The sequence below is a fragment of the Phaethon aethereus genome (genome assembly GCF_964289735.1).
Source record: "Phaethon aethereus genome assembly, chromosome: 18".
Taxonomy (NCBI): Eukaryota; Metazoa; Chordata; class Aves; order Phaethontiformes; family Phaethontidae; genus Phaethon; species Phaethon aethereus.
In genome coordinates, this window is record NC_138594.1 from 7,968,353 (window position 1) to 7,980,743 (window position 12,391).

The following is a 12,391-nucleotide window of genomic DNA, read 5'->3' on the forward strand; positions in this document are numbered from 1 at the left end:
AGAAATGTCGTTTAACCTTGTCAATTCTAATTCTCCACAGTGTTAACACAGATGCTATTGTGCCTACTATCACTCACATGGTATTTTCAAGGCAGGTAGGCCTGAGAAACTGATCTAATTGTAATAAATTTAGAAAGACATGCTTATGAAATGATAACAAAATCTTAAGTTTGCTTTCCTTTATGGTTTGTAAAATATCCTAATACATTATCTACCAAAATTTTGTCTAAAGAAAACAAGATTTAGAAGTATTTCCTTCTCAGTCGTTATTGAACATATCCATTACCTAGAAGACTAAAATAAGATACCTCAAATTTAAAGTATTTTGACTCTCTGGGAGGCTGTGTATGCCTGTGTGCTTTTAATTAAGAAAAGGGAGAAGGTCAAGTCAGTATGCTAAATGAAATCTGTAACTCTGCAACCTCACAGCGTTCCCTGAAAATGTAATAAAAGCAGCTAGAATTGACATGATTTAGTTGGCTTTTTACTAAGACACTAAAATGCCTCATAAGAAACTATTAAATGCAAGGTGAGGAACAAAGACCTAACAAAGGAATACCTTGAGCCACAGAAATAAACTGAACATTAGAGAGCTAATGGTAAGGGTTCACAGCTGCCACTGTGTATTAGAAAACAGTAATTATTATCAGAGAGGAGGGAAACTTCTGGGCTGGACCTTCTCCTGGGCTAATTCAGTCCTAGGAGAATGTGGTCCCTGCCACCATTCAGGTCCCAAGTCACAGTGACCAGAGCATCCATGTAGGATGTGGAAGACCTTTCATGCCATCTTGGCTGCCTCCTTTGCCCGACTTGGACATGGGTATGGGACAGGAACTCCTGCCTCTGACAAGAGGGCCTTACCAAAAAGTTTAGACTGTTCAAAATCAGGGTCACATTCACTGTCTGAAGTTCTTCCATTTGTACAGAGTAACTTAAAAATTGCTGAAGATGCCAGCTTCTACTCTCTGGGCTATAAAGGGCCACACTTTATCTCAGAACGAGTGGCTTTTACTCCACTTAGGCATTAAACTCATTATTGCAATCAAGATGTGTGGCTATGTGAGTGCTCAGCACCAAACATGCAAGTGCCTGAGGAATTTCACTGTGTTTGATGATGATGGTTCAGTATCTTGAAAGTGTTCTCATCTGTTATTAACTTTGGATTTTCCTGCTTATGATCCGATTGCCAGCATTCATCCTCCAGTGCACAGGCAGTATCAGTTAAGAGAGACGGGACTAAAAGGGTATTATGTTTTTTTACAGTCTGACGTCCATGTTTAGTATATAAATAACAAATCGTACAGTTTTACCTCAGACAAAAGTCCACTGCCTTCATGAGAGTTTTGTCCAGGTTAATGTTTATAGTAATTGCTTACTGTGTTTTTTATTGTTTTAGTAAATTGCAACAATCGTAAAAAATCACATATGCTGGCTTTTTATTTTCTTTTGTGGTTACCTATAATAGCTGCAAGAGCTTTTGTGTAAGAAGTTAGTCTGATTCCTCCCTTCTCTGGAATGTTACATTAAATATATTTGGGGAAAAAGCTAGAATTTACAAGAAGTGTAGTGGAAAAATCATTACCAAGTAACATAAAACCCATTTCAAAATGGGTGTAGTTTTTTGGCTGCAGAGGTAAATTACTCTTTAATTAAAGAAGAATCATCCTGTAGCAAGTAAAGTCACCCCAAGCAAATTATAATAATGTGGAATGAGGCAAAATGAATACTTCATAAGTGACACTGGAGGTTTAGAGCGCTGAATGTTTTAATGTCCCAGCGGTTTAAAAGAGCAAATCCTACAGCTGCTACTCTAAGCAGAAAAATCCCACCTTATTGCTTTGTGATGCTGGATTTTTAAAATTGAAGCACCAAAGGGATTTAGATTATAGTCTGTGACAGACTGTGCTCTCAGTACATTGACACTCTCTTCCACTTCTCTCCCCACTGCCCCCCAAAAGAGAACAGTTGGTAACTGAAAAGTAAACATGTGCAAAAATATATTTATTAGTGAAGGGATCTCTTTCACTCAGTAGCTAAGAAATTCAATATTTATTATTCCATGCAGCAGATATTTTGCTGTGTCACCTGCTACATTAATATAAGATGACATTGTCATAGACCCTGCAATTTGTTTGGACAGGCCCTACAATTCTGCTAACGGATGGATAGTCCCTAAGATTCAGAAAAGTAGTTTCCAAAGAAGGAAAGTTTTCTGGCACGAAACACCCACATATGTGTAGATAATGAAAAAGAAGAAGAAAAAAGTCTTAAATATCTGCCTGTACAGTTTCTTAAATTTCAGTATCTAGCAGACAGTATCTATGGAGCTTGTATCACAAAATCTCCAGAAGGCAATATACAGAAGAAAAAAATACTGGGCCCCAGAAATGGAGCTCCTTGTATCAAGCACCTAGAATTTCTTATGCAGAATCCAGAAAGAATAACGTGCTTCAGTAAAACTTTGAGAAATTGAGGGAATTTAGATGCTTTCAGACTTAGGTGATAGATAAGGAAACGTTTGCAGAAACATTTCTGATTCTTGCTATAACTAGCTTGAGCATAGAAGTCTTATTGCACGTCAGTGGAAATAACAGAGAAGTTCAATGCCATGTAGCAGCTTGTATCCTAACTTCAACAGTCTTTGATTCATTGCTTTAAGAATAACTCCCTTAAACATTATATGCAAAATTTTCACATACTTAAATATTAAACAATGTTTTCTAGAAATCAACTATGTCTGCAGAAATCAAGTGATCTCTGTGTTTGTTGTCTGAAATGTTAACGTATTCAACAGTTCCATAAAGGTTTAATGTAATTTGTTTCAGGCAATTTTACCAGATCTAAATAATCAAGATGGTGACATACTAAAACACTTCTGAAAACGTCCTTCATTTATTTGATGTGACAGTCAACTGTAATTTTCACCTGCAATGACTACACAAATACCTCAGTAGTCTAATAAATGAAAAAGTGCAAGCCTAAAACAAAGATCAAAATCCTGATCAGATACCTGAAATCTAGTCTCAAATTTTAGAAGTGGCTAAACGTTTGTTCTAAAGTATCATTCAAACTCCAGATGGTATCTAATGACTGTTTGGGATTATAAAATTAAATGACTGTTCCTTTCAGTTATATTGTTAGTCTTTCTGCTAAAAGAACTAAGTACTTAATTCTCCCCTCTATCTCTTTCTTAGTTTATATTCTGTGAAGAGCCATAATTGTCTCTAGGTCCAATCCTGATTACCTGTTGGTGCAATAACTAAACTTCCATGGTTTATTCACCAAGAGAAACATCATATTACAATTTGCTTCAAATAAAACTATTACACTTTTCTGGTTTTATCTGTGCTATCATAAAAAGCACTCTTAGACCAACAGTATGAACTGTAAATTCTTCCCCTTGCAAAAAAAAAAAAAAACCCCACCTCATCTGTATTTCAACTGCTAATCAAGGTTTGGAAAGGTGAAAAAATAACATGAATGGTATTTATGACGTGAGAAGCTGATTATACATGAAGTAAAATTCTTCATTGCTGATATAAAGTTTGGACATTATATAACTTGATTTGTGTAATTAAGGTTTTTCCTAAGGGAAGGATAAAACAGGCTATTTCTAGAATCTAATTTTCCTTTAAAAATGGCAGTATGACTACAACAGTACTAAATGTAAGACGGTGACTGCAAGAGTGTACTGGCACTGCCTAGTAATGCAGCTATTCATGCAAAAATGAGTTTTACTTGCTGTGTATTTTTTCTATTTATATTCATGATCAATAGTTGGTACACCTTCACTTGATTCTATAACTCCTCCTGGCCATTGAGTTTTGGGATTTGTTATGTAACAAGCATATATTACCCACGACTTGAAGATGACTGTCTAGCCAAAAAAATACAGGAAGGAACATAAGTTAAAAGTCAACTATTCCACTTCAAAAGTGTTAAAGATGAAACTCCTTTTGAAGGTCACTAAGGATTAAGATGCATATTTAGCACATAGCCAGTGTAGGAAGCCTACTGCATTTTGATATAGAATATACCACAAAAATTTCTGTTCCATATTCCTGGAAAGTTGGCTTTCTCATGGTATTCAACAGAGTAGTTCAAAAGGAGAAGCTTCCTCGATAAACAATGCCAATGGCATTTTAAATATTGCCCATTTGCTGCTTACAAAGTATTGGGATGTCAAAACATTATTCTGACTGGGACTTCAAAATTGTTATACTGCCATGTAGCCACGGATGTTTAGACAGTTCAGTTCCTGCCTGGCTTTCCACCCATTTTCAGCTTTTGGTTGCAAGGAATCACTGTCATCTCCTATCCCCACAGTTCTGTCCGTAATTCATGTAAGTGTATATAACGTTGAAAATATCCCACCAAAAAAAGAAAAATTACAAAAATCTAATGGAATTTGAAATGGAATTGGGTACAGCAATTAGCTTGCATTTTCATCTGCAGACCTGTATCTTATTCATTAAGAAAGTAACAGTTGAATGTGTCTAAGTCAGATGCTTTGAATTGTTTAAGAAAGATAAGTACACAAGGGCCAGAACAAAATAATATGAGAAATCTGGGAAATAAAACCTAGCATTCAGATTTTCAGTATTAGATTTGGGGAAATTATCTGCAGTATCTCATGAAACCTGCAGATATTTTATGCCTTCTAGCTTGTCACTTTATATATTCCTATGTAGCCACTGGGGGCTAAGTTTACTTGTTCAATTACTATCTGCCCCAAACTTTTTGGGTATACTAAGTGCATTAGGCTTAGCACCTTAATGACTCTTTAGTCAACAAAACTTTCCCTTAGCATCTTGATTTATCATCTCATTTTCCTTTGTGAAGCATTTTGGGAACATTTAAAAATGTTTTTGATAAGTTTCATTTTATAAAATAACGTAGGCTTCCATTATACCTCCCTGCAAGCTTTGCTGTCTAGATAATCTCGGCAGTGTTCTTCCTTGGGCCATACTTCTTTTTTTTTTCCTTATGGACCATGCTTTTGAACCAGAAGGGCTCTGCTGTCCAGAGGGAGAGGCAGCCATTTCATCTCCATGTAGTCTTAGAGGGGAGACAGACCAGGCAGCCTGCTACTAAAACACCTCTCTGTTAGAGTGTAATGTCCTTATAAAGTCAATAGAGGGTGGAAAGGAATTTCCGTGGAATGATTCAGAGCTCTTAAATTAGCAGACCACGGTCAGGTGTGAATATCTCTCAATTTGTGCTAATATATTGTTCAATCCTATTTTCTTTTATATTAACCAGCACTAAAACCCCATTTACCTTAAAATATAATATTGATTTTGGTTTAGAAAAACACAATAAGCATGCGTTGATGAATAAGTGTCTTTTGGACTTTAGCTCTGCTTTTTATGGATATGAATATTTTATAAAATTTTGGGTGAAACAACCTGTAATCTTTAGGGTGGATAGAGGTGCATTCTTGCAACTAATGCACATGTTCATCTCCCACTGATTTTGAATTACTCATGTGAATAGTCTCCTTATACTGTAGTGATGACAATACCACCACCTCTTCCTGATTTATATTCTGTTCCTATAGTAATTTAATTCATTATCCTATTGACTTTCTCCTCTGAAGCTGAACATTAATCTGAAGGTTATAGAGATTTTACTAAACCACCTTTCCATTAGACATGTGTTCCCTCATCTGGTACTTTCCTCAGAGGCTTATTTTTCAACATTAATAAGCACCAGAGTACAGTAAACTTATCTTCTGACTGAAATACTTAAAAATGACCTGCATCGTTTCCAATAAAGTCTCCAAAACGTAAATACAGATGGCCTGTGGCAACCGACAGGTCTGAATTTCAAGCTTCCTTTTGCAAGCTGTGGGCAGGAGTGCCGGCGTTGCGAGGCGTAGCAGGGGCAGGCTTACAGCTAGCTCTGCTTCAGCGTCGTAACCACCTGTAGGAACGCGGTTACGAAGAAGCAGGACGTTCCTGTCCTCTCTGCTCAGGAACTTTGCTAGCTGATGTAATGCTCCTTTCCTGAAGAAGAGGAAGGGTTATGTGCTAGCACAATTTGATGAAGAGCCATGCGAGACTCACAAATCCTCACATGAGTGAGGCTTCCTAGTAGAGAATGAAATGAAAAAACAGATCTGGGAGAGGAATCTAAATATTGGGTGAGTGTGGGGAGCTGTGGAGAAAACAGGCTTTTGTGCAGAACTGACCCATAGGTTAGAAAAGGAGGCAGAGTCCTGAGCCAAATGTCACATGGGAGGCACAACTGCACATTCACCTTCGAGGTGATGAAATTTTTGGGAAAAAGATAGGAACCTTATGAAAAAAAAGGAGATGTAAATGGCTTGTAACAAGCAATACAATAGAGAGTTGGCCTGTACTTAACATTTCTTCCAACATACTAATTTGCCATGACTTGTTCTGTTTTGCCAACATAACTGAAATCATAGTACGTATACAATACTTTATTCCAGTAGAGGTTTTCTGGTTGGTTTTGTGGGTTTTTTGTTTTGTTTTTTTTTTTTTTTAATTTTTTAAAAGATTTTTTTGTGTGGCCTTTTTTTTTTATATATATATATATGTAAACAATACCAACATCAGGATTTTTGAGGCGACTATTTGGAACCACACAGGCAAGTCAAAGGTGTATAGGTGGTCTCACTGACAGAGCCACTGTTTCTGATTTAACAATTCGGACTACTCTAATTCTGCAGCAGGCTGGATTAAATTATTCCAGCTGGCCGGATGCCTCTCATAGGCTGTCTATCTGACAGTCTTGCTTCTAAAAATATCAGAAGTTGGATTTGCAACACTGATCTCTCTGATAAGTAATCTTTTACTATCATCAGAAGTTTCCTACTCACATAGAATATGCAGTTAAAGAAATTACAGTAGTAGGTGAAGGCTGGTATTTCAGAATTTCCAGCCTCCCTCTTTGATTCCCATTTTCTTGTATCTTACTCAGTTTTCTTAGTGGCTTTTAGGAACAGCAACTCTCTGTTCCAAACTGTGTGTATAGCTTGCAATATGTATTCGTTTATCTAAATAGTATTCTGGCTTTCATATTACTTCTTATGTAGCGGATGAAATCATTGTGTGTTCACAATCTCTGTCAATGGGTTTTTGAAGGGTGACTTGGTGGGCAGAGAAGAAGAAATCTATTTTTTCCATGTGTTGTGGACTATGGTCTCTTGTTTGGAAGTCTCTAGCTATTGATTTTGTGAAAAGTGCATAACCCCAAATAATTAAGATCCCTGACTTTCTGCCTTTACATTGATGAGGCTACTACAATGCACAGCCATAAAGTGGTTGCAGGTTTCCTGCAGCACATTTTTTACTTTTTCTGCTTAGGAAATAGAACTGGTATGGGTTTTTATGACTTCGCCACATGGTAAAGTTAAAGGGCCCCGTTTTCACTATGAACCTTTTGGAGATTTTTACATTTTATTTTAACAAGGTAGACAGTGCCTGAATAACAGCACTCCGGTAAATTCTCCTGTAGTTTGTACTGCTGCTGTCTGAAAGGAAGATGGTCTTTCTCATTAAATGATATGGACTCTGAAGCATTAAAAACTGTTTTGCATAGAGACACAAATGATTTGTGCCTTAGTTGAGGACTTCGGTAGAGCCAAGATTTTCTTTTAATCATTATAATACAGTAGGATGCTTATGCAAAGAGTAGGGAATTAAACACACTCAAGTATGTATTAGAGGGACAAGTAAATGCTTGATTTATTTATTCAGGCATTACAAAGCCTGCCTTTCTTTCTACATTAGCAGTGCCAAACATATTGATGATAATCTGATACGGTTTTAAAGCCCTTACACTCAAACTATTTAAGCATTAGTTTGGTTATTCTGCCTGCTAAAGTGATAATTAGGGGCTAAAAGGTAACCAGATTATTGTAGAGATCTCTCTTGACAGCCTTTAACACCTAGTTAAATGTTAAAGCCTGGAAATTACAGTATCATTTGGACCACAGCATATTTTGAAGCAATTTGCTATTTCTAGATTGTTTTTCATGCGATGGTACCACTCCAGTGCTCTCTAGCTTGCTCCGAGTGCCTGCCCACTTGCAGAACATCTTAACTAGGCAAAAAAAAAGTTCTTAAGAACAAAAATCCTGCTTCCTATGGATGTTAGATGGGACTTCCAAATGTGTAAAGAACACTGCAGCTGATGCAAGATATATTGGGGCTGCTTAAAAACTGCTGCCCTGTCTGCACTTTGAGCCAATCTAATAGTTTTCCAGTAGTGTGAGGGACAGGTACTGCTCTCTCCCCTGACCGTTCCCCAGGTTCCTCTTCTCAGTGATGTGCTGACTTTAACGTGGATTGGAGACCTCAGTGAAAATGAGGGGACAGATATGGATGGAAGAAGTAAGAATGAGCTGATTGTGATCTACTGGAGTGGATCACACTTCTTGGGTGACTTCATCTCTGGGAATTGTTTCCACAGCAAAACAGAGGTTTCAGTAAAATCCATAGTGGTTTTGTCCAACACAAATAAGAACAGCAGTAAGAAGGCAGTGTCATGGGAGTTAGCTTGTAATTAGCAGTCAAACAGCGTAATCCTGCAATTATTTTTCTCTGGTTGCTTACATATGCTAAAGCCTAAGCCAGCAAATATTCATTGCTCTTCTTACCTGCACTAGCTAAATTAAACTAATGCACTTATGCAGTTGTTTTCCTTTATCCCATCTCCTCTGACAGCATTATCCAATGCAGAAGTAATAGTAACTATCAGCAACAGTCTTGAAAGCATACGTTATGTTATAAAGGCGTGTACTCTACCATAAAGGCAGCTAGCTTGTCTACAGTTTTCTTACTGTAGCTACTGGGAGCTGTAGACATTACATCTTCCAGTGGTGAGAGCTTATCGAAAATCACTTATTTATACAGACAGCACTTGTATGGGTGGATGTATATTCTAAGAACACCGTCAGCTGCTGTCCTTCACTGAAAATTTGTACCCATACTATTCAGCATGATTGATTTGAATCTGTGCTCATACTTTGGAAACAGTATGTGTTCTATAAATAAGACTTAACTGTGGAGATGCAGGTTCAAATTAGTAATTAATACTTGACCTTATTGGAACTTGCCTGTCCAGCTGCCCAAAATGTCAGTCTGAAACTTTGAAAAACACATCCTCGAAGGCCAGAATTCATCTCTCCATCTGAAATGGAGGTGTCTAGTCTAAGCTACTTGACCTGTTGTTTGTCTCTGCCCTGTTGTCAAGGGAGATGCATCTCCACAGAATGATTTGTCCTGTCCGAAGAGATACGTCTTGAGCTATCAGGAATGATCATCCTCTGAAGATGCTAATCTCATTCCACTCGCTGCAGGAGGAAGTCAGATAACTAGATGAATACTGTGGACCCAGCTGTGCATGACTGTCTGACAGGGGTTTCCATTTAGCTATGTTTTCTACTTTTATTAAGAAAAAATTGAGGTCTTTGTTAGAAAATACCAAATGTTAATAGTACTTCAAAACTCCTACTTTCAAAACCAGAAGAGACTAGTTAAGTATTAACATTAAGTATTGCAAAAAAATGCTCTGCATTTTTACCTTTTGTTATGGTCTGATGAATTCTTAAGAACTCTCTTAAAAATACATGAAATTATGCTGATACATCATATCAAGTGTAGTGGTGTGTTTCAACCAGATTTTTGCTTTCTTGTTCAGTCAACCTGCTTTCGTTTGAATATTGCTCTTCTGTAAATCTGATCAGCAAAGCAAAGGCCTTATTTACTACAGCATATTTAACTTTCAGCTCTTAAAGGACTAATACATTATACATTCACTTATCATAGAATTTTATGAAGGCAACCAGAAGTCAGTTGTGTAAGACATTAATAATTTCATGAAAAAGCTGCCACTGGATATATTATACATCTATGTAGCTTATAAAACAAAGCAAATTATTACCATCAATTATAATACCATCATTTGACAACTCTGCAATTAATTTCCTACTCTTAAATAACTGCTGCTGCACAGTGCCAAAGAAAATGCCATTCATTAGCTGACTCATCACCAGAGTCTGTGATAGATAGTACAGATAGTAATTTGATTATTCATCTCCATGAAAATAAGTGCTTTATTTTGAAAAACTATTCGTTTTTGTCTTCTGAAAGAATGGTAAGAGGATACCTTGAGTATCTTTAAAAATAATCCCTACAGTAATATACAGCATTATTTTATTTGTTAGGAGTTGTGGAGTAGAGTTGCATGCTAGATAGTTCGTAGGCATGGCACAAGCTAATGAACGATTGGGTGCTACAAAACCCGTGCACTTCTTCTATGTAAAAATACTCCTACATAAGAAGAATGGAAAGATTTTGCTTTGTCTACCAGCAGGTCTGCAAACTTTACTATACGTCTTTAAAAAGTATTCCATATACAAGACTAAAATATTTATCCAGCAAGAGTAATGGGTTATCCTGCAATAGCTGTCAGGATTATTAAATTATGGTCTTTTCTGGGACACTTACAGACACATATTTAAAATACAAAGCAAGTACCAATTCTGCCAGGGTTTACTCGTGGAGTTAACTTTATTTCTTGAGCGGACCAATAGGCTTCTGTGGAATCATTGCTTAAAAGCAAGTATCTCCTTATTTTTACATGAATCAAAGGCAGAATGATACTCAATGTGAAGTGTTACACACCAGTGAGTAGCAAAAATAGCACTTTTATTAGAACTTGAAGCACTTTCAGTATTGCTTTGTGGTTAATCTTGTATTTGCATTTACTAGGGATATAAAGGACCCAACAAAAGATACTATATAGGGTGTCTATATGCATGCAATAAATAAAACAGTTTCATTTTTAGATACGAGTCACACAATTTGCAGTGCATGAGCAAAAAAAGAAAAAAAGTAATGCCCTGATTTTTCAGAATGGATAAAGGGAAAGAATTTTTATGAGTACAAATTAGTTTGCAAATACCTTCAGGCAGAAATGGAAAGTGTGTAATTCATGCTGGTTCATTTGTAACTCCAAATATGTTGACATACCTCCCCAGAGAAAGCCTGTCCATTGAGTAGGTGCTCTGATCCCTGGCTGTCTTCGCTTCCAAAGTGTAACCGGATTTCCTCTAAGCGGTGACTATATGTCATCGGTCCTCCAGAGATGTTGACCAAATGCTCTTTGTCTAATCGTAGAGATACATGTCTCCCTGTATTATACATCGTCCCACTGACCTAAACAAGATGGGGAGGGGGGAAAAAGCATTTTTTCAAAATAATTTGTAAATCCTAGGAACTAGTTATATGTACTTCAAGATTTTGCTCTTTACACACCTTCGTTTAAATGTAGCAATACATCTTATTGTTGTGGATGAAATACACAACCTGAGGTTGTACTTCAACTTGTGCTTTGAATCTTATCCCGTATATTCAAATATTTTGCTAGATCCATACGTACATATTTTAGCCAGGGGCACATGGTTAACACAGTGAATAGGGTTATTATACTTCTAAATAAAAAGGCTTTTAGAACATTTTTTGTGCAAGGTCTGAATGATGGCTTCATTACAAAATTTCTGCACTGAAAATGTGAACATTTCAGCTGTCATAAATTATTTAAGTACATGTGAACAAATCTGAAATTTAACTCATTTTTTCCTTCTTTTAATATTTATAACAAAGCTATCCAAAAGTAAAGGTGTTGCAAAAAGCAGAGAAAAAATTATTCATAAATAGGGAGCTCTACTCCTACTAGAGCTGCAAGTAAAAACTTCCATTGTCCTCCTCTGCAAGTCTCTTTGTTTTGTTATGGATATTTAATGTTTACAATTGCCAGATATTTTAGCCATAGCAGTACAGAATTAATTACAATTTGATCATATATTTCTAGTTCCTAGTACACCTCAAATAGCTGTAATGCTCTTGAAGATTCATCTTTATTTTTAAAAAGACTGAAGGTTGTGCTTCATTTGCAAACTGATTTACAGCTGCTGTAACAAAAAAAATGATTGTGGAAATTTTTCATATGGAATAATTCTGTCATAATTTCCACTGTCATAGGAAAAGTTCCTATAGCAAGAGGTTCCTTAATTTATGCCGTTAGAAAGTGAAATATGCCAGTTTGAGTTAAAGTAGAATTGTGATTTATTTTAAAAACATTCTGCATGGATACAAATGGTACACTTGAATAACATTCATTTACTTTAAGAAGAGGATGTGTAGCAATAATATGCTTTGTTGCACTTCAATTTAAAATTAAAGACATGACTATTATGTATTATATTCTATACTGCATCAGTACTATAGTAATGAACATTGCTGCAGTGTCACTTTATCTGTAATACTAATTACTGAGTCTAAATGACCTGTTTTGCACAGTATGTTGTAAAAAGTTACACTGAACAGACTGTGCAATAGAACTAAATGAATGAGAT

At 36.3% G+C, this 12,391-nt stretch overlaps 1 protein-coding gene across 1 annotated transcript in view; it reads right to left on the reverse strand.

Annotated features, from left to right (window-relative positions):
• CA10 (carbonic anhydrase 10) overlaps positions 1–12,391 on the reverse strand; it is a 203,015-nt gene that overhangs the window by 33,344 nt on the left and 157,280 nt on the right. The window contains exon 4 of the mRNA XM_082008312.1: positions 11,007–11,192. Coding sequence (XP_081864438.1) covers positions 11,007–11,192 — 186 coding nt within the window. The remainder of the gene's footprint in view (positions 1–11,006; positions 11,193–12,391) is intronic.